The following is a 27,500-nucleotide window of genomic DNA, read 5'->3' as shown; positions in this document are numbered from 1 at the left end:
TTTCCAATGAAACAGTTATTTAATTAAAATAATTAATTACTTTGTAATGCATTACAGCCAACACTGATTATCATCAGGAATATGGGTGATTGTATTTTAATCGCAAACAGTAAATATTAATTAAAAAAAATCATATTTGCGCTATTTTTGACTTAATAAAAATGATTGGTTGCGTTGACCTCAGCAGCGACCAATTATATCGCGGGTTTCAGCTCTTTGACCAATGAGGTTAACGCTGTAATGACGGAAGGGTTCCCACAGCGCACTTTGCCCTTCGGATATTGTAGTTCTAACTCAGACAGTTTTCAATGGACTCTGGAATTCGCCGGAAGAATTAAAAACTACAATTTCCTCTCGCTGCGTGATTGCGTCAGCGTAAACGGTTACTATTCACGTGCCGGTGTTTAGTTTGAAGGGAAACCAGATTGAGACTCTTTCTCTGTCAACATCCGTCAAAATAAACTCATAAACGAGTTTTATTAATTGAAAGAGGGTCAAATGAAATTGTATGTAAGTGAGGGGAATCCGCACTGTATTAAAGTGCTGGCGGTGCTGGAACTTACTGAAGTAAAATGTGACGTAGAAGTGGTGAATCACGAGGGTGAGTGAAACAAAATCACAATTTCTGTTGTTTTGTTCTCATTTACAATGAGGTGATATTAATGTTATACAAAATTGTTCCAGTTGTCTCACCATCCAACAGTTAGGCTACATAAACATTATGACCGACCAATGGCATATTATTTGATTGACAGTTATGCTGCCTTAACTCATAAAAAGTACCATATAGTATTACTATAAAAACACATTGATTATGTTTTTGAGATACAAGTGTGTGAAACAAGTACCATGAATATGAAGTGTGTGTGTGTGTGTGTGTGTGTGTGTGTGTGTGTGTGTGTGTGTGTGTGTGTGTGTGTGTGTGTGTGTGTGTGTGTGTGTATATATCAAAGTACTATGGCATTACCATCTGATGCCATCAATTAACCGTTTCATTTTCGCACTGAATTTGTCATACTGAATGAGTGTTTTCTGAAATGTGTTTTTGTGTGCTTGTGTTGTGCAGAGAGGGTGGTACCGTTCTTAACTCGCCCTGTTGTACCTGTCCTGCTGTTACCCGGCGGTCAGCACCTCTTCAGCCCCAACACCATCTGCAAGTGAGTGTTTGACTTCTCACTAGTACAGCATTTTATATTTAGACTTTTTTTAATGGATCAGTTGTCAATTTATGTAATTTATTGCAAAATTCACTTTTACTTGGTGTTTGTACATAAATGTGAGTCGGCAGTGTGTGTACACGACCACCCTACAATGTGAAAGTCCACCCACTCCACTTATATTTCTATTCATCAAAAACAGTGTGTCAAAATGAACGGTTTTCCTTTCTGCTCTAAAGTGACGTCATGTTAGATCAGGCCACGCCCAGGACTGGTGACGGACTCCTCCCTCTTATCATAGCTCCTCCCCTGAGTGATGTACACACAGTCTGTGCTGGAGCAGATACAGTGAGAAGAATAATGTCTTCATGTACTCCCAGCATCAGAGCCGCTGAAGACGCGGTGGACAAGCTGGACTGGTAATCTGGCATACCGGGCATTTTCCCGGTGGGCCGACGCACTTTGGGGCCGATCAAGGGCGGACTGGCCATCAGGAGAACCGAGCGGGCCGGTGGGTTGGCCACGAAACATGCCGAATGGGCCACGATAAGCTAAAATGAGCCTCTGTGTTATTCAGAATGGACCACAAAATGGCGCAGCGATATGCTGAAAAGGACAGCGAACACCCCCCGCTCAACTTTCGGAGCAGTTGCTATGTATAATCCCGGGCTGATTTCTCTTCCCAGTCCAGTCTGAACTCCGGTATTTACGCTGTCAGTCATATCGGTCCTGATTTGTTGTTGCTGTAGTAACCGAAGCACAAGCTGTAAAGGCACAGCCCTCTTCTGGAAAGGGGGCGGGGAGCAACAGCTCATTTGCTTTTAAAGAGACACACACATAATCAACATGTTTTTGATTCCAACCAAAAATGGCCATATATAACATGGTGTAATAAATGATCCGTGGGGTATTTTGAGCCGAAACTTCACAGACACATTCTGTTTTATTGTTGTAGCTTAACATATATGTTAATGAGGGACACAAAAGTCACCTATTTTATAGGATGCCATCAGAATTGAGTGAATGACTTCGTATGTCCGTGTCTCCACAGATATTTGTTTGACATCAGCGGTCAGGTGGCCACGAACGCCAGTAACCAGTGGCTGGAATGGGAGGCAACAGATTTACAGGTGACAGTTTATAATCCTACAGATTAATAATGAACATAATGAGAGGAAGAGAACAATGATTATTATCATTGCAACATTATAATTGGAACACACGTCATAAAACTGCAACGCAATGAATTTGAGAATAATGTAAATAAATATTAACATTCAAAAATGACTGGATCAGGTTAAATATATTTTTTAATTCCCTGTAGAATGTGTGAGGAGTGTTTGCCTCTGCTAAAATGCTCAGGGTTACTTTTTATTTTTATTACTAACTTTAATTATGAGCAGTAGTAATAGAGTTCGACCATTAGTGGATTTTACTGATAACTAAGGTGATAACAGATTAACAGGCCGATTGTTTTTCAAATCAATATATAGAATGTAAATAATAAATATAAACCAGAAAATATTTGTAACTATAAACAAGCCCAAAACACACCGGGACTCTTATTTTGAAATGATGGCGACTTGTCTCAGTTATGATTCTCTCTCTCTCTCTCTCTCTCTCTCTCTATATATATATATCTCTCTATATATCTCTCTCTATATCTCTCTCTCTCATAACTGTTTTTGTTGATGTTTTATTGTTGTAGCTTAATTATTAACATATATGTTAATGAGGGACACAAAAGGCACCTATTTTATAGGATGCCATTTCTCTCTCTATCTCTCTCTCTCTCTCTCTCTCAAATTCAAATGAGCTTTATTGGCATGACTGTATACAGTGTACAATGTTGCCAAAGCATTGAGTAATAAACACATTACAAACATAAAAACAACAAAAAACATGTATATACAATAAATGAATAATAATGATAATAAAATAAAATACAAATGACAAAGGAGAGGGAAAAAGTATATTAAAATATCAGTTTGAATAGAGCTGTAATATGATGGGCTCGCTCTCTCTCTATATATACTTTATTTTTAAAATATATTTCTCCCCAATTTGTAATTCCCAATGTGCTCGTGGTGGCCGTTGCCTCCGCGTCTGAGACCGTCAATCCGCGCATCTTATCACGTGACATGTTGAGCGCGTTACCGTGGAGACGTAGCACGTGTGGAGGCTTCACGCTATTCTCCGCGGCATCCACGCACAACTCACCACACGCCCCACTGAGAGCGAGAACCACATTATAGCGACCACGAGGAGGTTACCCCATGTGACTCTACCCTCCCTAGTAACCGGGCCAATTTGGTTGCTAAGGAGACCTGACTGGAGTCACTCAGCACGTGCTGGTTTCAAACTCCAGGTGTGATAGTCAAAAACTTCGTTAATTACTTAAATATCGAGCATTTAAACAGAGCCAAGTCTCTGTCATTTCAAAATAAGAGTCATGAAGTGTTTTTCAGGCTTGTTTATATGCACCAAATCTTTCTGGTTATTATTGGGACTTTGGTTGCACAATAAACGGCATCTGGGGTTTTATTCATTTTGGACTCTCATAAAAACTGTCGGCTGACAAATTGTCCTGACCCTTTAATCAGGGCTGTTATTGGATAATCAAATCTGACGGTACTGATTACTTGATAGAAATGTAAATCCAGGGCCATAAAAGGATGATGATTCAGAAGAGCATGTTCTGTTTTGGAATATAATGTGTCTTGCACACACTGTATGATTGACTGATTCTCTGTGTGTCTCTGCGTGTGTGTGTGTGTCTGTCTTTGTGTGTGTGTGTGTGTGTGTCTGTCTTTGTGTGTGTGTGTGTGTGTGTGTCTGTGTCTATGTGTCTCTGTCTGTGTGTGTGTGTGTGTGTGTGTGTGTGTCTGTATTTGTGTGTCTGTCTTTGTGTGTGTGTGTGTCTCTGTGTGTGTGTCTCTGTGTGTGTGTGTGTGTGTGTCTGTCTCTGTGTGTGTGTGTTTGTGTGTCTGTCTCTGTGTGTGTTTGTGTGTCTGTGTTTGTGTGTGTGTCTCTGTGTGTGTGTGTGTGTGTCTCTGTGTGTGTGTGTGTGTGTGTCTCTGTGTGTGTGTGTGTGTGTGTGTGTGTGTGTGTCTGTGTGTGTGTGTTTGTGTGTCTGTCTTTGTGTGTGTGTGTGTCTCTGTGTGTGTTTGTGTGTCTGTCTTTGTGTGTGTGTCTCTCTGTGTTTGTGTGTGTGTCTCTGTGTGTGTGTGTGTGTGTGTGTGTGTGTGTCTGTCTCTGTGTGTGTGTCTCCCTGTTTGTCTCTGCATGTGTGTGTGTGTTTGTGTCTGTCTTTGTGTGTGTCTTTGTGTGTGTGTCTCTGTGTGTGTGTCACTCTCTGTGTGTGTGTGTGTGTCTGTCTTTGTGTTTGTGTGTGTGTGTGTGTGTGTGTGTCTGTCTCTGTGTGTGTGTCTCCCTGTGTGTCTCTGCATGTGTTTGTGTGTGTGTTTGTGTCTGTCTTTGTGTGTGTGTTTGTGTCTGTCTTTGTGTGTGTGTGTGTGTGTGTCTTTGTGTGTGTGTCTCTGTGTGTGTGTGTGTGTGTGTGTGTGTGTGTCTGTCTCTGTGTGTGTGTGTGTGTGTGTGTCTGTCTCTGTGTGTGTGTCTGTCTTTGTGTGTGTGTCTTTGTGTGTGTGTCTGTGTCTCTGTGTGTGTGTCTCTGTGTCTCTGTGTGTGTGTGTGTGTGTGTGTGTGTGTGTGTGTGTGTGTGTAGCCTGCAGTGTTACAGGCTCTCCACATGATGGCACTGCAGGAGAAGAGTGCTGATGCAGCCTCAGTGATGACGGGACCCCTGAACTGTCTGGAGCAGGGCCTGAGCAAACGGAGCATACCATTCCTAACTACTGTCAGTCTAATTCACTCTATTTACTTCTTTTTTTTAAAGCTTTGGATGAGATTTGTGGGCATTTACAAGTGCCTAGCAAATATCAATACTGTTTAAAAAGCATCCCAGAATGCACCTCAAGAGGTTTGCTTAAGGGAAGACTCCGAGGCAGAGCAGTATGTTGGGCGAGTCTTGCAGAAAATGGCCTGATCGCTGTAACATTATACAGAAACTTGAGGCCACTTTGAATCCTCTTTGTGTATCAATCAAGGTCTAATTCATTGATTCATGATGGAAGCATTGCTGATGAATGGGGACTTTTATTGTGTTTCAGGATATAATAACGGTTGAAGATATCGTCCTGTGGGCGGCGCTCTACCCTATTTTGGCTGACTCACGTTTCGAAGCTGGTAAGAACTAGAAATATCGTTTAACCAATTAACACATCCCTTCATCTGGTAAATAAAATATTCAGGACTGTATATAAAAAGCTTAATTTGGTTAATATTTAATATAGAGCATTGTAACGAGGCAAAGTGTCCGTCATTTCAAAATAAGAGTCCTTGATGTGTTTCAGGCTTGTTTATAGTTCAAGGTACTTTGTTATGCACCAGATCTTTATTCATGCTCTCTCTCTCTCTCTCTCTCTCTCTCTCTCTCTCTCTGTCTTCCAGATAACTTGCAGTTTGTACACAGCTGGTTTGAGCGTGTCGGCGATCTCTCAGCGTGTCAAACGGCCGCTTGGAGAGTTCTGCAGGGAAAGGGAATCGATGCACTGAAGACCTTTCTGCAGAAACAACCGGCACCACAAACGCAGAGAAGAGACGCCCCGACCAGCAGCTACACCACAGAGGTACTCGTCCTTTAACGTGTGTACACATTAGATGGACGTCTCTTTAACTGCTTACCTAACTGGAGTACATACAACAGAGTATGTTCTGTGTGAACAGCCCCTAACACGGATGTGTGTGTAATGTGCGGTTTGTAAGGCAGAAGACACAGATCATGTGATGACAGAGGACGAGATGGAAGAAGCTGCTCAGATCTGGAGTGAAGGACTGAAGGATTCAGCTTCAGTCGCACAGAGAAAACACCCAATGTAAGATTACTGTCTCAACTATTAGAGGTCGACCGATGGTGGATTTCGACTATGACGAGCACGGACATAGAGGCCACTAGAGTCCAAAATTAACATAATCACAGATGCAGTTTGAACAGCCAAAAGTCCCGTTAGTAACCAGAAAAAAAATCAGATTTGTTGCATAATACGGGACTATGAACAAACTTAGTTTGGGACTCTTATTTTGAAATTATGCCTTTTTTTTTTACTAAATGACGCTATAGCCTAGATATTCACCAGATGAAGAATTTTGTGTGTTAAATTCAGATCTGTAGTGTAACAACAGTGTAGTCAATATCTGATGTATCTACAATTTTAGTCTATACCCGTCCAGTTCAAAACTGCTATATGTACTATATATATATATATATATATATATATATATATATACACTCACCTAAAGGATTATTAGGAACACATACTAATACTGTGTTTGACCCCTTTCGCCTTCAGAACTGCCTTAATTCTACGTGGCATTGATTCAACAAGGTGCTGAAAGCATTCTTTAGAAATGTTGGCCCATATTGATAGGATAGCATCTTGCAGTTGATGGAGATTTGTGGGATGCACATCCAGGGCACTAAGCTCCTGCTCCACCACATCCCAAAGATGCTCTATTGGGTTGAGATCTGGTGACTGTGGGGGCCATTTTAGTACAGTGAACTCATTGTCATGTTCAAGAAACCAATTTGAAATGATTGGAGCTTTGTGACATGGTGCATTATCCTGCTGGAAGTAGCCATCAGAGGATGGGTACATGGTGGCCATAAAGGGATGGACATGGTCAGAAACAATGCTCAGGTAGGCCGTGGCATTTAAACGATGCCCAATTGGCACTAAGGGGCCTAAAGTGTGCCAAGAAAACATCCCCCACACCATTACACCACCACCACCAGCCTGCACAGTGGTAACAAGGCATGATGGATCCATGTTCTCATTCTGTTTACGCCAAATTCTGACTCTACCATCTGAATGTCTCTACAGAAATCGAGACTCATCAGACCAGGCAACATTTTTCCAGTCTTCAACTGTCCAATTTTGGTGAGCTCTTGCAAATTGTAGCCTCTTTTTCCTATTTGTAGTGGAGATGAGTGGTACCCGGTGGGGTCTTCTGCTGTTGTAGCCCATCCGCCTCAAGGTTGTGCGTGTTGTGGCTTCACAAATGCTTTGCTGCATACCTCGGTTGTAACGAGTGGTTATTTCAGGCAAAGTTGCTCTTCTATCAGCTTGAATCAGTCGACCCATTCTCCTCTGACCTCTAGCATCAACAAGGCATTTTCAGCCCACAGGACTGCCGCATACTGGATGTTTTTCCCTTTTCACACCATTCTTTGTAAACCCTAGAAATGGTTGTGCGTGAAAATCCCAGTAACTGAGCAGATTGTGAAATACTCAGACCGGCCCGTCTGGCACCAACAACCATGCCACGCTCAAAATTGCTTAAATCACCTTTCTTTCCCATTCTGACATTCAGTTTGGAGTTCAGGAGATTGTCTTGACCAGGACCACACCCCTAAATGCATTGAAGCAACTGCCATGTGATTGGTTGATTAGATAATTGCATTAATGAGAAATTGAACAGGTGTTCCTAATAATCCTTTAGGGGAGTGTATGTATATATTATGGCTGTCAATCAGTTTACATATTTAATCAAAATTGCTGATTAATGTCAGTATGTCCTGAGAGAGACCCTCAAATAAAGATAATTTAGTATACAATCATTTAAATAACTATTAATATAATAAAAATTATAATTAATATCATTATAATACATCACGGCATTTATTGTGCATTTAAGCTAAAATACAAAAAGTGACTTAAAAGTCAAAGTATTTATTTACGTATTATTTTTCATGTAATTCATCGCACTAAATGAAGGTGTTAAATCGACAGCCCTAATATATACTGTATGCATTTAATATAGAGGTTACACGTTATTGTTCTAATTATTATATTTGTGCATAAACTCTAATTGTTAATACTGTTAATTATTACTGTTGTTATTTACTAAAGCCATGTTACTCTTTAGTATTTGTTGTATTTAAGTTTTTGTGTGTAATTGTGTGATTTGTGTGTTTCTCCGTCCCCTCAGTCTCCCACAAGAAGGAAAGAGAAACGTACTGATCACGAGCGCTCTGCCGTACGTCAACAACGTACCGCATCTCGGCAACATCATCGGCTGCGTCCTCAGTGCCGACATTTTCGCCAGGTAATGGCAGTTTTATCAGTAATTTCACGTCCACTCTATTTGCCTCTTCTTTTAGTAGTTCAACCATCTGTTGTATTCGGGTCGAGTTCAAAACTGTGAAAAGCTCATTTTAATCTATATGTGGTCGAAATGCTTTTGGATTCTCCACAATAATAAAAAAGTTTAAAAAATAAATTGTATTACATATTTATATTTATCCAATGTCAGGGTGTTTTTGGTGGTTGCGAGGGCATTGCTAGATAGTTGCTAGGGTGTTGCTATGGCATTTCTATATGGTTGCTAGTGCGTTGCTATGGCATTGCTATATGGTTGCTAGGGCATTGCTATATGGTTGCTATGGCTTTGCTAGATGGTTGCTAGGGCGTTGCTAGATGGTTGCTATGGCATTGCTATATGGTTGCTAGGGCGTCGCTATGGCATTGCTGTATGGTTGCTATGGCATTGCTAGGGCGTTGCTAGATGGTTGCTAGGGCGTTGCTAGGTGGTTGCTGTGGCATTGCTATATGGTTGCTATGGTGTTGCTAGGTGTTGATAACTGGCCCAAGTCAAAAGAGACCATCTCTGTGGCTCTGTGACACCCTGATCCATTTTATTTATATTTTTCCACCTGTATATATTTTATTTATATTTTTCCACCTTTATATATTTTATTAATATTTTTCCATCCATTCTGAAATAAAAATTCTAGTGAATAAAATCCCAGATTTTGTCGTTACAATTTGCATTGTAAATATCATCTTTTTTTCAGTCAACATGAAGGCTTTACTGTACATGGATTGTAAAAGTATCATACCATCATTGATAAGTAGGTGGCGCTCTTTCCAGATTAAAAAGCTTTCGTTTAGTGTTAAAAATAAGCCTATATCAGGGGGGCTGGTATATCACAAGTTTGAATCCAGGGCGTGCTGAGTGACTGTAGTCAGGTCTCCTAAGCATCCAAATTGGCCCGGTTGCTAGGGAGTCACATGGGGTAACCTCCTCGTGGTTGCTATAATGTGGTTCTCGCGCTCGGTGGGGCTCGTAGTGAGATGCGCGGATTGACGGTCTCAGATGCGGAGGCGACTGAGAGTCGTCCTCCGCCACCCGGATTGAGGCGAGTCACTACACCACCACGAGGACTTGGAGCGCATTGGGGAGGGAAAAAAACACAAAAACAAGCCTTTATCAATGTTTATAATCAAAAGGGCGGTGTGCTGTATATCTACAGTATTCAACTGCTGTAGAATACTTTTTGGACCCGATTAAAATGGTTGTTTGGATTTCTTTTAATTTCCTTTTAATGAATGTAGTCAAACAATCTCTCTCTCTCTCTCTCTCTCTGTAGATATGGCCGTTTGCGAGGCTGGAATCTGTTGTTCATCTGCGGCACGGATGAGTACGGAACAGCGACGGAGAATAAAGCTCGCGAGGAGGGCCTGACGCCGCAAGAGATCTGTGACAAATATCACGCTATCCACGCCGACATATACCAGTGGTTCCAGATCGACTTTGATTACTTTGGTCGAACCACCACACAACGCCAGACAGAGTAAGAACGATGAGTGAGAAAGGGCATGTGGGTGAAAGGGCATTTCAGACTTCTCTAATGTGGTTCAAACCTTCGAGATTATACTTTAACACCATCAGGTCGTCCTAATTTAGTAAGCATATAATTCTGGTTCTGTTTGCTCTATCAAACTGCAAAAAGTCTTATTTCATTCCACTAGATGGCAGCAAGTACTAGGAACATTTATTTTTAATCGATCACCTTCCATTACAATATACAGATCTGAGATGTACGTGATGCTCTAACGCAGCTGAGCACTCAACATAGACATCCAGTCTATTTTGGATCGGATGCATGTTCACCAGCACTGCCTTTGAATATCTTGACCTCTGAATAGACTAGTAGCTATATTTAGGTGTCGTTGGAAAGCTGAGACCCTCGGCTTTGTGGTGACATAAACTGGTGGCCAAAAGTTTGGAATAATGTACATGAAATTGGTACTTTAATTCAACAAAGTGGCATTCAACTGATCACAGAGTATAGTCGGGATATTACTGATGTAAAAACAGCATCATCACTATTTGAAAAAAGTTATTTTTGATCATTTTGGCCATCACTCCAACACCTTATCCTGGAGTAATCATGCTAGATTGATCATTTGATACTAGAAAATCACTTGCCATTATATCAAACACAGCTGAAAGATATTTGGTTCATTAAATGAAGCTTAACGTTGTCTTTGTGTTTGTTTTTGAGTTGCCACAGTGTGCAATAGACTTACATGTCTTATGGTCAATATTAGCGTTCTCTAGAAACTCATCAGTCAATCACTGTTTTGAGGAATGAAGCGATACAATGCTTGAAATTGTACACTACAGTCTTCAAAGACAAAGCACAACTGTCTCTAACAAGGACAGAAAGAGATGTGGAAGACCAGATGTGCAACTAAACAAGAGAAGTACATCAGAGTCTCTAGTTTGAGAAATAGACGCCTCACATGTCCTCCGCTGACGGCTTCATTGAATTCTACCCGCTAAACACCAGTTTCACATACAACAGTAAAGAGAAGACTCAGGGGTGCAAAGTGGGCAAAGAAACACAGACATTGGACAACAGATAATTGGAAAAGTGTTACGGATCTAAACCCCATTGAGCTTTTGTGGGATCAGCTAGACTGTAAGGTGCGTGAGAAGTGCCTGACAAGACAGTCACATGTATGGCAAGTACTACAGAAAGTGTGGGGTGAAAGGTCAAGTGCTACAGGAAGTGTGGGGTGAAAGGACAAGTGCTACAGGAAGTGTGGGGTGAAAGGTCAAGTGTTACAGGAAGTGTGGGGTGAAAGGTCAAGTGCTGCAAGAAGTGTGGGGTGAAAGGTCAAGTGCTGCAGGAAGTGTGGGGTGAAAGGTCAAGTGCTGCAGGAAGTGTGGGGTGAAAGGTCAAGTGCTGCAGGAAGTGCGGGGTGAAAGGTCAAGTGCTGCAGGAAGTGTGGGCTGAAAGGTCAAGTGCTGCAGGAAGTGCGGGGTGAAAGGTCAAGTGTTGCAGGAAGTGCGGGGTGAAAGGTCAAGTGTTGCAGGAAGTGTGGGGTGAAAGGTCAAGTGCTGCAGGAAGTGTGCAGTGAAAGGTCAAGTGCTGCAGGAAGTGTGGGGTGAAAGGTCAAGTGTTGCAGGAAGTGTGGGGTGAAAGGTCAAGTGCTGCAGGAAGTGTGGGGTGAAAGGTCAAGTGCTACAGGAAGTGTGGGTTGAAAGGTCAAGTGTTGCAGGAAGTGCGGGGTGAAAGGTCAAGTGCTACAGGAAGTGTGGGGTGAAAGGTCAAGTGCTACAGGAAGTGTGGGGTGAAAGGTCAAGTGCTGCAGGAAGTGTGGGGTGAAAGGTCAAGTGCTGCAGGAAGTGTGGGGTGAAAGGTCAAGTGCTGCAGGAAGTGTGGGTTGAAAGGTCAAGTGTTGCAGGAAGTGTGGGGTGAAAGGTCAAGTGCTACAGGAAGTGTGGGTTGAAAGGTCAAGTGCTACAGGAAGTGTGGGGTGAAAGATCAAGTGCTGCAGGAAGTGTGGGGTGAAAGGTCAAGTGCTGCAGGAAGTGTGGGGTGAAAGGTCAAGTGCTACAGGAAGTGTGGGGTGAAAGGTCACCTGAGTATCTGGACAAACTGACCGCTAGAATAACAAGGATCTGTTAAGCTGTCATTGCTGCACATGAAGGATTTTTTGATGAGAACTCTTTGAAGTAGTTTTAGAAGTTCTGAACATTAATAGTAATTATTCACATTATTAATATCCTGACTATAAATTATGATCAGTTGAACGCCACTTTGGTGAATAAAAGTACCAATTTCTTTCCATAAGAGCAAAATCTGTACATTATTCCAAACTTTTGTCCGCCAGTGTGTAACATTTCTTTGTTGATATTAGATAACTTATTTTCTTATCATGCTTTTTGCACTGGACTTTAACTTGTTTTGGACATCTAAGATATACAATTAGATTATTTAATCAACCAACCTCACAGATAAGTAAATAAATGGCTAATGTTGAAGACAACAACCTAAGGTAAAAGTTGAAATAAAGTTTGTGGCTCTGAGGTTTACAGAAGCAGTGATAACTGATGTTTGTCTTTGATGTCTTGCACACATCACGTCACTTTGTCATTATTTTAAAAATCTTTCGAACTGTGGTATAAGGGCAACTAAATAAACCATATAGTCACAATACTGAGAATGAGAGCTTTCATTTGATATACATTATGACATGTCTATTTAATGCTTTATAAAAAATTTTATATGCTTACTATATTTCTATATCATCACCTCTAGGTGGCGCTAATTTGCGATGCAGATGTTTTCAAGCTTTGTTATTTTATCTAACTTAAATGCAAAAGTGATTCTGCACTTTCAAATGTTATCATACATGTGACATGTGTCTGGAAACTTTTACAATTTAAGTGTAAACTTATTGCATGCTTTTAGCCCCGCCTATTATTTTGCTGTCCTATCTGCACTTGATTGCATGGTTAGTTGCTGTAACAGTTAAATGGAAAGGAGGCGGTGAGAACCGGCTTGGCAATATAAATAATATTTTAATGATAAACTAAAACAAAAGACACAAACGCACACTTGACGGACATGCCCGTAAACGATCTTCCGCAGTCGGCCTTTATCCCTCTCGGAGGCTTGATTAGCCCGATAAGGGACCGGGTGTGTAGCATCACGACTCTGCCCCGCCCTCCGCCCTGCCACAGTTGCATTTTAATATTTTCATTTAGCGAAGCAATGCTGTAAATCATTCTCTCTTTCTCAGCATCGCTCAGGATATCTTCTGGCGCCTGCATGAGCGGGGTTTTCTTTTGGAGGATACAGTAGAGCAGCTCCGCTGTGAAAGCTGTCAGCGTTTCCTGGCCGATCGCTTCGTGGAGGGCACGTGCCCTCACTGTCATTACCCAGAGGCCCGCGGGGACCAGTGTGACAAATGTGGCCGTCTCATCAACGCAGTGGAGCTCAGGGTACGGATGCCTTCACTGCAACTGTTTGTATGCATACCTCAGGGGCCGTTCACACAGGATGCGTTCGAGCATTCTAAAACAGCTAGATATAGTGCAACTGATTGGGATGAAATGGAGGTCATGAGGTGCATTTTTAAAAGTTGAATTGCTTGTCACTTGACATCAGTGTAGGGGAAGCTACTATTTGGTGCTGCCCTCTGATGTGGATTTTAATTCCTGTTGTAAATGAGCGGTTGACAATTGACAAGTGATCGCCGATGATCTATTGATGAATTACTGCTCACACAGTACTTATTGGCCCATATGACATTGTTTACTTCATAGTGATTCTATTGTAATACATTGTAGATGATTGTAAGAGTGCATGTTTTGTTTCACGTCTGTGTTTTTGTGAGCTGTAAGCACAGAGTGGGCTTGTTTATAATTAAAAGTTCTGTGTTTTGGGAGGGTTATACTTTGGATTTTGGTTGCACAACAAACACACATATGGGATTTTACTCACTTTGGACTCTTGTAGCATCCTACGATATATCTGTGCACATCACATGAATTCATTTTTAAAACTATTGACCAATTGGTCAATTAATCGGCTATAGTCAAAACAATATCGGCTGTTTAATCGGTTTTATAAAATATATAAAAAATTGGCCGTTTAATCGGGCACATGTATAAAAATAAAAATATCGGGTAAATTTTTCCAACTATCGGCCGATTAATCGGGGGAAACTTTTCAACTATCGGCCGGTTAATCGGCTATACATTTTTTTCCAACTATCGGCCGGTTAATTGATTATAAATGTTTTCAACTATCGGCCGGTTAATCGGGTATAATTGTTTTCAACTATCGGCCGGTTAATCGGTATAATTGTTTTCAACTATCGGCCGGTTAATCGGTATAATTGTTTTCAACTATCGGACGGTTAATCGGATATAATTGTTTTCAACTATCGGACGGTTAATCGGTATAATTGTTTTCAACTATCGGACGGTTAATCGGTATAATTGTTTTCAACTATCGGCCGGTTAATCGGGTATAATTGTTTTCAACTATCGGCCGGTTAATCGGGTATAATTGTTTTCAACTATCGGCCGGTTAATCGGGTATAATTGTTTTCAACTATCGGCCGGTTAATCGGGTATAATTGTTTTCAACTATCGGCCGGTTAATCGGGTATAATTGTTTTCAACTATCGGCCGGTTAATCGGTATAATTGTTTTCAACTATCGGACGGTTAATCGGTATAATTGTTTTCAACTATCGGCCGGTTAATCGGGTATAATTGTTTTCAACTATCGGCCGGTTAATCGGTATAATTGTTTTCAACTATCGGCCGGTTAATCGGATATAATTGTTTTCAACTATCGGCCGGTTAATCGGGTATAATTGTTTTCAACTATCGGACGGTTAATCGGTATAATTGTTTTCAACTATCGGCCGGTTAATCGGGTATAATTGTTTTCAACTATCGGCCGGTTAATCGGATATAATTTTTTTCAACTATCGGTTAAAATCCACTGTCGTTCAACCTCTAATTACACTCCATTGTGGTGTTTATTTGATTGTGTTGTTTATCCTCTAGAATCCACAATGCAAGGTGTGCAAGGAGACGCCGGTGGTCCGTTCCTCTAAACATCTGTTTCTGGACCTGCCAAAGGTGATAGAACATCTCTATAGACATATACGATCGTGAAATGAAATGTAATTATGCCTTTATTTAAGCTGTGTGTGTGTGTAGTTGGAGGGTGAGTTAGAGCAGTGGCTGGAGCAGTCAATACGTTCTGGTGACTGGACGGCAAACGCACGTCACATCGCACGCTCGTGGATCCGAGACGGCCTGAAACCGCGATGCATCACACGTGACCTGCGGTGGGGGACGCCTGTACCGCACCAGGATTTTAAAGACAAAGTAAGAGCACAAAATCATTCAATTTTGAATTGCTCTTATTATTATTGTCCAATGTTGGCTGTAAACTGACTCGACTGTATTGGTCTATTAATGAAGGTGTTCTACGTGTGGTTCGACGCTCCTATTGGCTACCTCTCCATCACCGCAAACTATACTGACCAATGGGAGAAATGGTGGAAGAACCCTCAACAGGTGCGTCTTACACATCTCCTGATCACGATGTAAATACATGATTAATTATATTTGAATGGATGTTTGAGTGAATTTTTGACATTACAGCAATTTAAAGAAGTTTAAAATGTTTTACCCCTAAAGAAATTAAATAATTATTTATCTTATTATTTAAACAAACATTGCACACACTGTTTGTAGGAGATGACAGAGCAGAGCGCTAATTCACTTTGAAGCACAAGGCACAGACAGACTACATATTTAATTTAGTTCTGTCAATCGATTACAATTTTTTATCGAATTAATTACATGGTGTCTCGATTAATTAATCGCATATACAAATATTTTTGACTGGGAAGCGTTAAAAAAATGTAAGCAATTTATCGCATGTCCACTGACCATAATAAGGAAGATTCCTGAGAAATGCTTGTAGTACCACCTGTTTACTCCAGAGGGCAGTAAGTGAAATTTCAGCTGTATGAGCAATTTTTGTATTGTCTTATTAATGATGTACTCTTCTGCCACAAGAATGTAATGCATTTTAATTATCTGAATATTTTTTATTTTATATATATAATTTTTTAATATTTAAAGATAACTATGTATAATTATATATTGATATAATTATGTATAATCATTATATATTGAGTTATTGTTATATGAGGGGCTTTCTCAGCAAATATTTGTATATGCGATTAATCGCGAATAATTAATCGGGACACCATGTAATTAATTAGATTATAAATGTAATCGATCTTGAGATCTCTTAGTTCGGATTTGTGCCCCATCAAGTGTTTTGAACGCAAGAATGTGACGCATGTTTGTGTTGTGGGTTGTTTTGTTCACTGTATAAACTGTGTGTTGCTCATACAGCTGTAGTTTCACTTACTGCCCTCTGGAGTAAACAGGTGGTACTACAAGCATTTCTCAGGAATCTTCCTTATTACGGTCCTGGGCTATTGCAATTAATTGCATACATTTTTAATACAATTAATCGCACTGAATTAACACATTAAATTGAAAGCAAGGGCTTCACTCCAAAATAAAAGCTTGCTTTAAATGGAAAATACTGACATAAATAGAGTTATGTCATATTCACTGTAATACTACTAATACTACTAATATTAAATCAGTCGTAATTGTATAATATTTAAGCAATATCTCACATACGTGATGCTCTGTTATACAGTACTTCATTTGTCAAAAATAACGCCAATGTTGTATTTTGGGTTCTGCTGTGAGGTTCTTTGTAAAAGCACTGAATGTTAAAAGGATCCAAAAAATTAGATCGGGATATTAGAATAAATTACATGAGATGAAATTTCGGCATATCAATATTGTCTTCAAAATGCCCCCAAATAAAGATAATTTATAATGATTAAAATAACCAGAAATATTAAATAATCTAAATAATAATAATTCTAATATTTCTAATACATTACGTTATGTGCCGATATTGAGGCAGCAGACAAGTTAAGCATTTCTACAATGCAAAAAGTGTCGTTTATTTTATTTCTATATAATTCTACGTAGCCCTATTATTACCGTACTGTCCTGTGCACTATTTTTAATTGTCTATGTACTCGTGCATCAGCCGGACGCTTTTGGAACGTCTTATTTTGGTTGCGTCGCCTCTGCGTGATGCTTCATGCATGCCAATACTGTAGGTGGCAGTATAAAGTCCAAAACCACTGTCGTATCGGTCAGCCAAGCATAAACCAAATTAACTTTACGTAAATAAAGCGCAGATAAAATGCAGTGTTCACATGTTTCCTGTAGGTGGAGCTGTACAACTTCATGGCGAAGGACAACGTTCCGTTCCACAGTGTCGTTTTCCCATGTTCACTTCTCGGCGCTCAGGACAACTACACGCTTGTCAATAACCTCATCGCTACAGGTGAGACATTTAACATGATCGTATCATATTGACGGCGAATGATTGTGCAGCAGGTTTTTGCTACTAACGGAGAATCCATTCTACTGTTGGTGTTTATCTCCGTGTCTAGAATACCTGAATTACGAGGACACAAAGTTCTCTAAGAGTCGCGGCGTCGGTGTGTTCGGTGACATGGCTAAAGACACGGGCATCCCGTCCGATGTTTGGCGCTTTTATCTGCTGTATCTGCGGCCGGAGGGTCAGGACGCCGCGTTCTCCTGGGCCGATATGGCCCTCAAGAACAACTCTGAACTCCTCAACAACCTGGGAAACTTCATCAACAGGTTTGTGCTTTTTGCAATCCGTCAGTGAGTTGAAACAAATGAGAAGGAACGGTTGTTAAATGTAATAAATTACATTTAATTTGAAATACGATACATGAAAAAAGGTTCATTTAATAAAATAGTATGCCTATAATTATGTACAGTATGTAAATTAATATTCAGGTACTGTATCCAATTATCTGTCATTTAATCAATTAGCATTTTAATTTAACTGTCACTCCTGGTTGGAGGTAAATATTTCATTTATACGTAAGGTTAAATTTAAGTTTAATGGCGCAACACTCAAATATTTAGTGCTGCGTAAATTGTAGCTTATAGTTTTAATTTACTGAAACTTGCAAAATCACTGAAACACAAGTTGAAAATTTTGCAAAATTTTTTTTTATATTTAATGTTTTGTTTCAGTTACCTTTAATGCTGTATGTTAATGTATATTTTTAAGAAGCTTTTTTTTTTTTTTTTAAGTCGTGCATAAATGAGTCCATTGAATTAAATATTTTTTTAAGTTTATTTATTTAAAAAAAAAAAAAAAATGTGCATAAATGAGTCAATTGAATTAAATATTTTTTAAAACTTTTATTTATTTAAAAAAAAATATGTGCATAAATTAGTCAATTGAATAAAATATTTTTAAAAACTTTTATTTATTTAAAAAAAATATGTGCATAAATTAATCAATTGAATTAAATATTTTTAAAAACTTATTTATTTAAAAAAAATATGTGCATAAATTAGTCAATTGAATTAAATATTTGTAAAAACTTATTTATTTAAAAAAAATATGTGCATAAATTAATCAATTGAATTAAATATTTGTAAAAACTTATTTATTTAAAAAAAATATGTGGATAAATTAATCAATTGAATTAAATATTTTTAAAAACTTTTATTTAAAAGAAATATGTGCATAAATTAATCAATTGAATTAAATATTTTTAAAAACTTTATTTAAAAAAAATATGTGCATAAATTAGTCAATTGAATTAAATATTTTTAAAAACTTTTATTTATTTAAAAAAAATATGTGCATAAATTAGTTAATTGAATTAAATATTTTTTTAAACTTTTATTTATTTTTAAAGATGTGCATAAATTAGTCAATTGAATTAAATATTTTTAAAAAGGTTTTTTTTTTTTTTTTAAGATGTTCGACACTCATGAGGTCATATTTCACCCTAAAATAATAATAAGAAGAAGAAATAAGAAAATTAAGCGTGTTTTTATGAAGATGTTCATGATTCTGAAAACAAAGTAACATTACTGTAATGCAAAAAATAAATATAATAATCATTTATTAATAGGATAAATACTGTGACCTGTATATACACATAATTTGTTGTACTGCCTTTAATTGTGCTGATTTAAATAAAATAATAATCAATTATTACAGACATTTTTACTATGAAATATATGATTTCAATAATTTGATATTATGAAAATTGCCCCTCACAACCACATTTAAAAACGGTGAATTGTGGTTGGTTGTTTGAGCGTTACAGGAACGTTACGGGTTCAATAGAAGTTCATCTCAATTGACAGTATTCCATGTTCAAATTAATTTCGACTCGTTCCTCCTTTTCTTTAATAAAAGCACAAATGTGTGTTCCAGTGAGACACTTCCAATAGAAGTCAATGGGGTTTAATCTGTACACATTAAAATACTGTTTCAAAAGTGTAGACACGAGACATAAACAATATTTAGAGCTTTTATAAAATTATAAGCATCACATTTCTGACTCTAAATCCTCCAAAAATTGACCCCATTGACTTCCATTGGAAGTGTCGCATTGTAACGTCCATTTTTGCTCATTTGTCATAATTATATTGTTACATTTGTAACAATCATTTGTCTTTTTCCTCTAAACCTTTTGTGCTTGTGATGATTTATGATCCTCTCGTTGCTCTCGTCTGCAGGGCCGGGATGTTTGTGTGTCGGTTCTTTGAAGGTTGTGTTCCCGAGATGCTTCTGAACGAAGATGACAAACGGCTCATCGCTCAGGTGTGCTGGGAACTCAAACAGTACATACAGCTGCTGGATAAAGTCAGGTCAGGAGTTTCCTTTAGAATTCCTTTGATTACTTAATCAGAATTCCTGTCTGGGAAAAAGATCTGTGAAGTCTTTCTCAGTGTAAATGTTTTGCTTTTGGCACATTTAAATGTGTCGTATACCAAAGGTTTGCCAGGATGATTTAGTCCCTGGTCTCCTCCGCTCTTTTCAACCATGTCGTAGAATATTGCAGATGTGTGAAGTTGTAAATGTACTGAAACTGAAGTGCAGCACACGTCTGATAATGTTCTGCTCAGGATCCGTGACGCTCTAAAGTGCATCCTGAACATCTCTCGCCATGGAAACCAGTACATTCAGGTTAACGAACCCTGGAAGAAGATCAAAGGAGGCGACAGTGACAGGCACGTCAATGTATTTCTGGTTTAAGTAGGACGTTATTGAATTAAACAACATCTGATCATGTGATGTTTGTGTGCTCTGCAGGCAGCGAGCGGGCACAGTGACTGGCGTGTCGGTTAACGTGGCGTGTCTCCTGTCGGCCGTTTTGGAGCCGTATATGCCCACAGTCAGCCACACCATCCGTACTCAACTACAGGCTCCGCCCTCCTGCGCCAGCGCCATGCTGCAGGGGACGGGCACCTTCATCTGCACACTCCCAGCCGGGCACCGCATTGGCACGGTAATTTGCATGTTATTAACCTGTAATAACAATGTAACAAATGCACTGTATGATTAAAAACTGTTCTTCCTCCAGTTTACTGGTATTCACGGCAGACTTTATTTATTTATTAATTTAGTTGTTGCGTCTCCTACAGGTCAGTCCTTTGTTCCAAAAATTGGAGACAGAACAAATCGAGGCCCTGAGAACAAAATTTGGAGGACAACAGGTTTGTAAAAGACAATCACTTCTTATTCTTATCACTGAATTTAAAAATCACAGTCATGGAAAATCTGGAATTTTGCAATGCAGTTTTCCAGTCTTTGAAAAGTCATGGAAAACTGGAAAGTAATTACTTGTCCTGGAAAATATTTAAGTATAATAGAACTGTTTGACTGCATCGCTAGCACGGTTTTTGTTACATGGACAAAACATGGTAACGATCGGGAATCTAAATAGGAGTCAATTACACTAATATGTATCGTTTCTGTCATTCCGGCGTTTGCGGATTGTGGAATCATCGGTCATGAACAAAACCCGGTCACATACTTTCTCTGCTCGTGTGCTGTCTTCTCTGTCATTGGCTAATTCGGGCCAAAAAAAAAACTGTGAAAAGCTCATTTAATCTTATATTTGGTCGAAATGCTTTTGAATTCTCCACAATAATTAATAAAGTTTTTTAAATAAATTGTATTACGTGTTTATATTTATGCAATGTCAGGGTGTTTTTGGTGATTACTAGGGCATTGCTAGGGCATTGCAAGATGGTTGCTAGGACGTTGCAAGATGGTTGCTAGGGCGTTGCTAGATGGTTGCTAGGGTGTTGCTAGATGGTTGCTCGGGTGTTGCAAGATGGTTGCTAGGGCATTGCTAGATGGTTGCTAGGGCATTGCTAATTATATTTTATTCTGCATTTATGTATAAAACTGTCTTAAAATCTAGTTACAAGTTACAATAATGAAGTCGAGTTAAAAACTGTGAAAAGCTCATTTTAATATTATTTGGTCGAAAAAAAATATTTTTTAATTGTATTACGTGTTTATATTTATGCAATGTCAGGGTGTTTTTGGTGATTACTAGGGCATTGCTGGGGTGTTGCTAGATGGTTGCTAGATGGTTGCTAGGACGTTCCTAGATGGTTGCTAGATGGTTGCTCGGGTGTTGCAAGATGGTTGCTAGGACGTTGCTAGATGGTTGCTAGGGCGTTGCTAATTATATTATATTCTGCATTTATGTATAAAACTGTCTTAAAATCTGGTTACAAGTTACAATAATGAAGTCGAGTTAAAATCTGTGAAAAGCTCATTTTAATTTTATATTTTGTCGAAATACTTTTGGATTCTCCACAATAATTAATAAAAATTTAATTTTTTTAATTGTATTACGCGTTTATATTTATGCAATGTCAGGGTGTTTATGGTGATTACTAGGGCATTGCTAGATGGTTGCTATGGCGTTGCTAGATGGTTGCTATGGTGTTGCTAGATGGTTGCTTGAGCGTTGCTAGGGCGTTGCTAGATCTGGCCCAAGTCAAAAGAGACCATCTCCAAGGCTCTGTGACATCCTGATCCATTTTATTTATAATTGTATTATATTCTGAAATAAAAATGTTAGTGAATAAAATCCCTGATTTTGTATTTGTATTAAACATTCCAATTTGCATTGTAAATATCATATTTTTTCACTCAACATGAAGGCTTTACTCTACATCGATTGTATAAGAATCATAACATCACTGATAAGTAGGTGGCGCTCTTTCCAGGTTAAAAAGCTTGTGTTTAGGGTTAAAAACAAGCCTATATCAGGGGGCCGGTGTAGCTGACTACCACACCTGGAGTCACGAGTTCGAATCCAGGGCGTGCTGAGTGACTCCAGCCAGGTCTCCTAAGCAACCAAATTGGCCCTGTTGCTAGGGTAACTTCCTTGTGGTCGCTATAATGTGGTTGTCGCTCTCGGTGGCGAGTTGTGCATGGATCGAGGAGAATAGCATGGAGCCTCTACATGCGCCATCCGCGGTAACACGCTCAACAAGTCACGTGATAAGATGCGCGGATTGACGGTCTCGGACGTGGAGGCAAATGAGATTCGTCATCCGCCACCCGGATTGAGGCGAGTCACCGTGACACCATGAGGACTTGGAGCGCATTGGGAATTGGGCGTTACAAATTGGGAAGAAAAGAAAAACAATAGCAAATTAGAGTCAGGAGTTGGCAAACCTGGCATTCAACTAATGCAGGTGCTCACGAGCGCTCGTGTGTGTGTGTGAGATGAAGTGTGCAGCACATACAGACTTTATATTGATTTCATTAAAGCAGCTTTACATGCACTATTAATCGCACTGGGCCATGAAGAGAACGACCTGTCCGGAGGTGAGAAACTGCCATCAGAAACACGCAGAAACGCCAAAATAAAAGCTCGATTTAAATGGACGCGAATCGTCTTTTTGCTGAAATGTTAGGCACATAAAACGGCCTGGAAAAGAGTGGGAACCCTATTTTAACCAGTGTTAAACTGTACTATGGTAATAAAAATCAGAATAATTACGCAAACCTTCCCTCTGTATTTTTCTAGTGTTCTTTGCATGAGCAATCTCAAGCTAAATATATATTTTAGAGTCAAACTTGTGTCATAATAATGTTCGATTTGTGAACATTTCCGTCTTTTGAGTTGCTTCCAAATGATTGTAAATGACTCATTCACTGGGGGTATCGTTCTTAGTCGAAATTATTTTTAAGAATCCTTATATAGTAATCACATAATAATTATAGTAATTAAAATGCATGGATAAAAATGAGCCGTTATGCCAATTAGAGCCAAATGTTGCGCCGGGTTTGATCTAAAAATGAACTACACCACATGTTTGCAGATATTATTCTCTCTGATGCTCTTATTTCATTCATGTTTCACAGCCTGAAGAGGAGGATGGTAAAGAAAAGGTAGACATGCGTGTGACTGCTGTGTTTTCACTGTAAGCGAGTGTGAAATTGATTTCCTGTTGATGTCTGTATCAAAACAACGGCAGTTCTGGATCAAAGCCTGACGCTGTCTGTCACAGACGCTGTTTTCCCTTTAAACTCCGAATTTAATCTGCTCCGGGCGGCTCTCAGGAAAACAAAAACTGGTCTTATGAAAGACGTGATTTCTTTTTTTAGGTTTCTTTAAGAGTGCCAGTTTTGAAGAGATCATCAATGCCAACATCTATATAACACACACTGTACACGTGTGTGTGTGTGTGTGTGTGTGTGTGTGTGTGTGTGTGTGTGTGTGTGTGTGTGTGTGTGTGTGTGCGTGCGTGCGTGTGTGTGTGCGCGTGCGCTTGTGTTGTGTATTAATGAGTCAATTGAATTAAATCTTTTTAAAAAGCTTTTTTATTTTTTATTTTAAAGATGTGCATAAATGAGTCAGTTGAATTAAATATATATATATATATTTTAATGCAGATCTTTAAAAAAAAAACATATTTTTTAACATTGAATTCAATTGCCTCATTTATGCACATCTTTAAAAAAAACATTTTTTTTATTATTAAATTTTTTTAATATTTAATTCAATTGAATGAGTCAATTGAATTAAATATTTTTATAAAGCTTTTTTTTTTTTTTTTTTTTTTTTAAAGATGTGCATAAATGAGGCAATTGAATTCAATATTAAAAAATATATATATATATTTTTTTTATATATATATATATATATATATATATATTATAAAAAATATATTTAATATAAATATAAAAATATATTTAAATATTTATATATTTTTATAAAGCGTTTTTAAGATGTTCGACACTCATGAGGTCATATTTCACCCTAAAATAATAGTAATAAGAAGAAATAAGAAAATTAAGCGTTTTTATGAAGATGTTCATCGTTCTGAAAACAAAGTAACATTACTGTAATGCAAAAAATTAATATAATAATCATTTATTAATAGGATAAATACTGTGACGTGTTTATACACATCATTTGTTGTACTGCCTTTAATTGTGCTGATTTAAATAAAATAATAATCAATTATTACAGACATTTTTACTATGAAATATATAATTTCAATTATTTGTCTTTTAGTTTTGGGGTGAAACATGATCCTGATCTGGGCATGTTTTGACTGGTGTGTGTTTTAGTGTTTTGTAGTTTATTTATTCTCAAACATGCACATAATTTGCTATTTAGAAATGTGGATTTTCTCTTTTTTAGACTCCGAGTTGTAGCAGCAGCGCGGTCGAGACCGAACCCAGCGCAGCCGCTGAGCAGATCACATCAGTTAATGCAGATCCTGAGAAAGCCAAACAGCTCACCGCGCTAGTGGCACAACAAGTGAGAACACACACACACACACACACACACACACACACACACACACACACACACACACACACACACACACACACACACACACACACAATGCAAATATCCATCCATCCATCCATCTTCAACCGCTTATCCGAAGTCGGGTCGCGGGGGCAGCTGCTCCAGCAGGGGGCCCCAAACTTCCCTATCCCGAGCCACATTAACCAGCTCTGACTGGGCGACCCGAGCGTTCCCGGGCCAGTGTGGAGATGTAATCTCTCCACCTAGTCCTGGGTCTTCCCGAGGCCTCCTCCCAGCTGGGCGTGCCTGAAACACCTCCCTAGGGAGGCGGCCAGGGGCATCCTTACCAGATGCCCAAACCACCTCAACTGACTCCTTTCAGCGCCAAAGGAGCAGCGGCTCTACTCCGAGCTCCTCACGGATGACTGAGCTCCTCACCCTATCTCTAAGGGAGAAGCCCGCCACCCTTCTGAGGAAGCCCATTTAGGCCGCTTGTACTTCGCGACCTAGTTCTTTCGGTCATGACCCAACCTTCATGACCATAGGTGAGGGTAGGAGCGAAAATTGACCGGTAGATCGAGAGCTTTGCCTTTCGGCTCAGCTCTCTTTTACGTGACTAGCGGTCGCGATAGAGCGAGTGCAATACCGCCCCTGCTGCCCGATTCTCCGGCCAACCTCCGGCTCCATTGTCCCTCACTCGTGAACAAGACCCGAGGTACTTGAACTCCTTCACTTGGGGCAAAACCTCATTCCCTACCTGGAGTACGCACTCCATCGGTTTCCTGCTGAGAACCATGGCCTCAGATTTAGAGGTGCTAATCCTCATCCCAGCTGCTTCACACTCGACTGCCAAGCGATCCAGTGAGAGCTGAAGGTCACGGACCGATGATGACATGAAGACAACATCATCTGCAAAAAGCAGCGATGAGATCCCCAGCCCACCGAACCGCACACCTTCCCCACCCGACTACGCCTCGATATCCTGTCCATGAATATCACAAACAGGATTGGTGACAAAGCGCAGCCTTGGCGGAGACCAACCCCACATGGAATGAACTTCGACTTTGTGCGAGGACCCGGACACAGCCCTCGCTTTGGGCGTACAGGGATTGGATAAGCCCTAAGAAGGGACCCCCCACCCCGTACTCCGCAGCACCTCCCACAGTCTCTCCGGGGGACCCGGTCATACGCCTTCTCCAGATCCACAAAACACATGTAGGCCGGATGGGCATACTCCCAGGCCCCCTCCAGGATCCTTGCAGAGTAAAGATCTGGTCCGTCGTTCCACGACCAGGGCGAAAACCGCATTGTTCCTCTTCAATCTGAGGTTCGACAATCGGCCGAACCCTCCTCTCCAGCACCTTGGAGTAAACTTTACCAGGGAGGCTGAGAAGTGTGATACCCCTGTAGTTGGCACACACTCTCTGATCCCCTTTTTGAAGAGGGAACCACCACCCCGTTCTGCCACTCCTTAGGTACTGTCCCAGATTTCCACGCCAATGTTGAAGAGCGTGTCATCCATGACACCCCCTCCACATCCAGAGCTTTCAGCATTTCTGGTGGGATCTCATCAATTCCGGGGCTTTGCCACTGCGGAGTTGTTTGACTACCTCAGTGACCTCCCCAGGGAAATAGAATCTGATCCCCATCATCCTCCGGCTCTGCCTCTACCATAGAGGCGTGTTGGGATTTAGGAGTTCTTCAAAGTGTTCCTTCCACGCCCAATAACCTCCTCGGTTGAGGTCAACAGCGTCCCATCTTTGCTGTATACAGCTTGAATGGTTCCCGTTTCCCCTCCTAAGGTGGCGGACAGTTTTCCAGAAGCACTTTGGTGCGGACCGAAAGTCCTTCTCCATGGCTTCTCCGAACTTTTCCCACACCCACTGCTTTGCCTCCCTCACGGCCGAGGCGCAGCACTTCGGGCCCGCCGGTACCTTGCAACTGCCTCCGGAGACCTCCGGGACAACAAATCCGGAAGGCCTCTTTCTTCAGTCGGACGGCTTCCTGACCACCAGTGTCCACCACGGTGTTCGAGGGTTACCACCCCTGCGGCACCTAAAACCTTGAGGCCGCAGCTCTCCACTGCGGCCGGCAATGGAAGCTTTGAACATTGCCCACTCGGTTCAATGTCCCCAACCTCCGCGGGGATGCCTGAAAAGCTCCGCCCGGAGGTGTGAGTTGAAGATCTCACGGACAGGGACCTCCTCCAAGCGTTCCCAGTTCACCCGCACTACTCGCTTGGGCTTCCCAGGTCTGTCCAGAGTCTTTCCCCACCCCTGACCCAACTCACCACCAGATGGTGATCGGTTGACAGCTCTGCCCCTCTCTTTACCCGAGTGTCCAAAACATATGGCCTCAGATCCGGCGACACGATTACAAAATCGATCATCGACCTTCGGCCTAGGGTGCTCTGGTACCACGTACACTTATGAGCATCCTTATGTTCGAACATGGTGTTTGTTATAGATAATCCATGACTAGCACAGAAATCTAATAACAAACATCCACTTGAGTTCAGATCAGGGAGGCCGTTCCTCCCAATCACGCCTTTCCAGGTGTCCCTGTCATTTCCCGTGTGCGTTGAAGTCACCCAGCATCACTATGGAGTCCCCTACTGGGGCCCTATTCAGGACTCCATTCAGGGTCTCCAAGAAGGCCGAATACTCTGAACTGCTGTTCGGTGCATATGCACAGACAACAGTCAGAGTTTTCCCCCACAACCCGTAGGCGTAGGGAGGCGACCCTCTCATCCACGGGGTAAACTCCAGCGTAGTGGCTCAGCCGGGGACTCGTGAGTATCCCCACACCCGCCCGTCGCCTCACACCCTGGGAAACTCCAGAGAAGAATAGAGTCCATCCCTATCCAGGAGTACGGATCCAGAGCCAAAACTGTGCGTCGATGTAAGCCCCACCAGATCCAACTGGTAGCG

The 27,500-nt window shown here is 40.4% G+C and overlaps 1 protein-coding gene across 2 annotated transcripts in view; it reads left to right on the top strand.

Moving 5' to 3' along the window:
- The first annotated feature begins 392 nt into the window (after positions 1-392).
- The window catches only part of LOC127654419 (methionine--tRNA ligase, cytoplasmic-like), a 31,157-nt gene continuing 4,049 nt past the window's right edge, over positions 393-27,500 (top strand). Inside the window, exons 1-21 of one of the 2 annotated variants that reach the window (XM_052141603.1) lie at positions 393-601; positions 1,067-1,157; positions 2,209-2,287; positions 4,885-5,016; positions 5,330-5,405; positions 5,670-5,848; positions 5,985-6,094; positions 8,208-8,324; positions 9,649-9,852; positions 13,097-13,298; positions 14,879-14,953; positions 15,035-15,205; positions 15,302-15,397; positions 17,156-17,273; positions 17,383-17,596; positions 19,511-19,642; positions 19,901-20,009; positions 20,092-20,283; positions 20,420-20,491; positions 23,172-23,198; positions 24,457-24,576. In XM_052141603.1, coding sequence (XP_051997563.1) covers positions 499-601; positions 1,067-1,157; positions 2,209-2,287; positions 4,885-5,016; positions 5,330-5,405; positions 5,670-5,848; positions 5,985-6,094; positions 8,208-8,324; positions 9,649-9,852; positions 13,097-13,298; positions 14,879-14,953; positions 15,035-15,205; positions 15,302-15,397; positions 17,156-17,273; positions 17,383-17,596; positions 19,511-19,642; positions 19,901-20,009; positions 20,092-20,283; positions 20,420-20,491; positions 23,172-23,198; positions 24,457-24,576 — 2,619 coding nt within the window. In that variant the 5' untranslated portion in view covers positions 393-498. The remainder of the gene's footprint in view (positions 602-1,066; positions 1,158-2,208; positions 2,288-4,884; positions 5,017-5,329; positions 5,406-5,669; positions 5,849-5,984; positions 6,095-8,207; positions 8,325-9,648; positions 9,853-13,096; positions 13,299-14,878; positions 14,954-15,034; positions 15,206-15,301; positions 15,398-17,155; positions 17,274-17,382; positions 17,597-19,510; positions 19,643-19,900; positions 20,010-20,091; positions 20,284-20,419; positions 20,492-23,171; positions 23,199-24,456; positions 24,577-27,500) is intronic. The other variant, XM_052141604.1, reaches the window with a different exon arrangement.

This window comes from Xyrauchen texanus, chromosome 13, assembly GCF_025860055.1.
Source record: "Xyrauchen texanus isolate HMW12.3.18 chromosome 13, RBS_HiC_50CHRs, whole genome shotgun sequence".
In the NCBI taxonomy this organism is placed as follows: domain Eukaryota; kingdom Metazoa; phylum Chordata; class Actinopteri; order Cypriniformes; family Catostomidae; genus Xyrauchen; species Xyrauchen texanus.
Note: the sequence above shows the minus strand (reverse complement) of the source record. Positions and strands in the feature narration are given on the sequence as shown.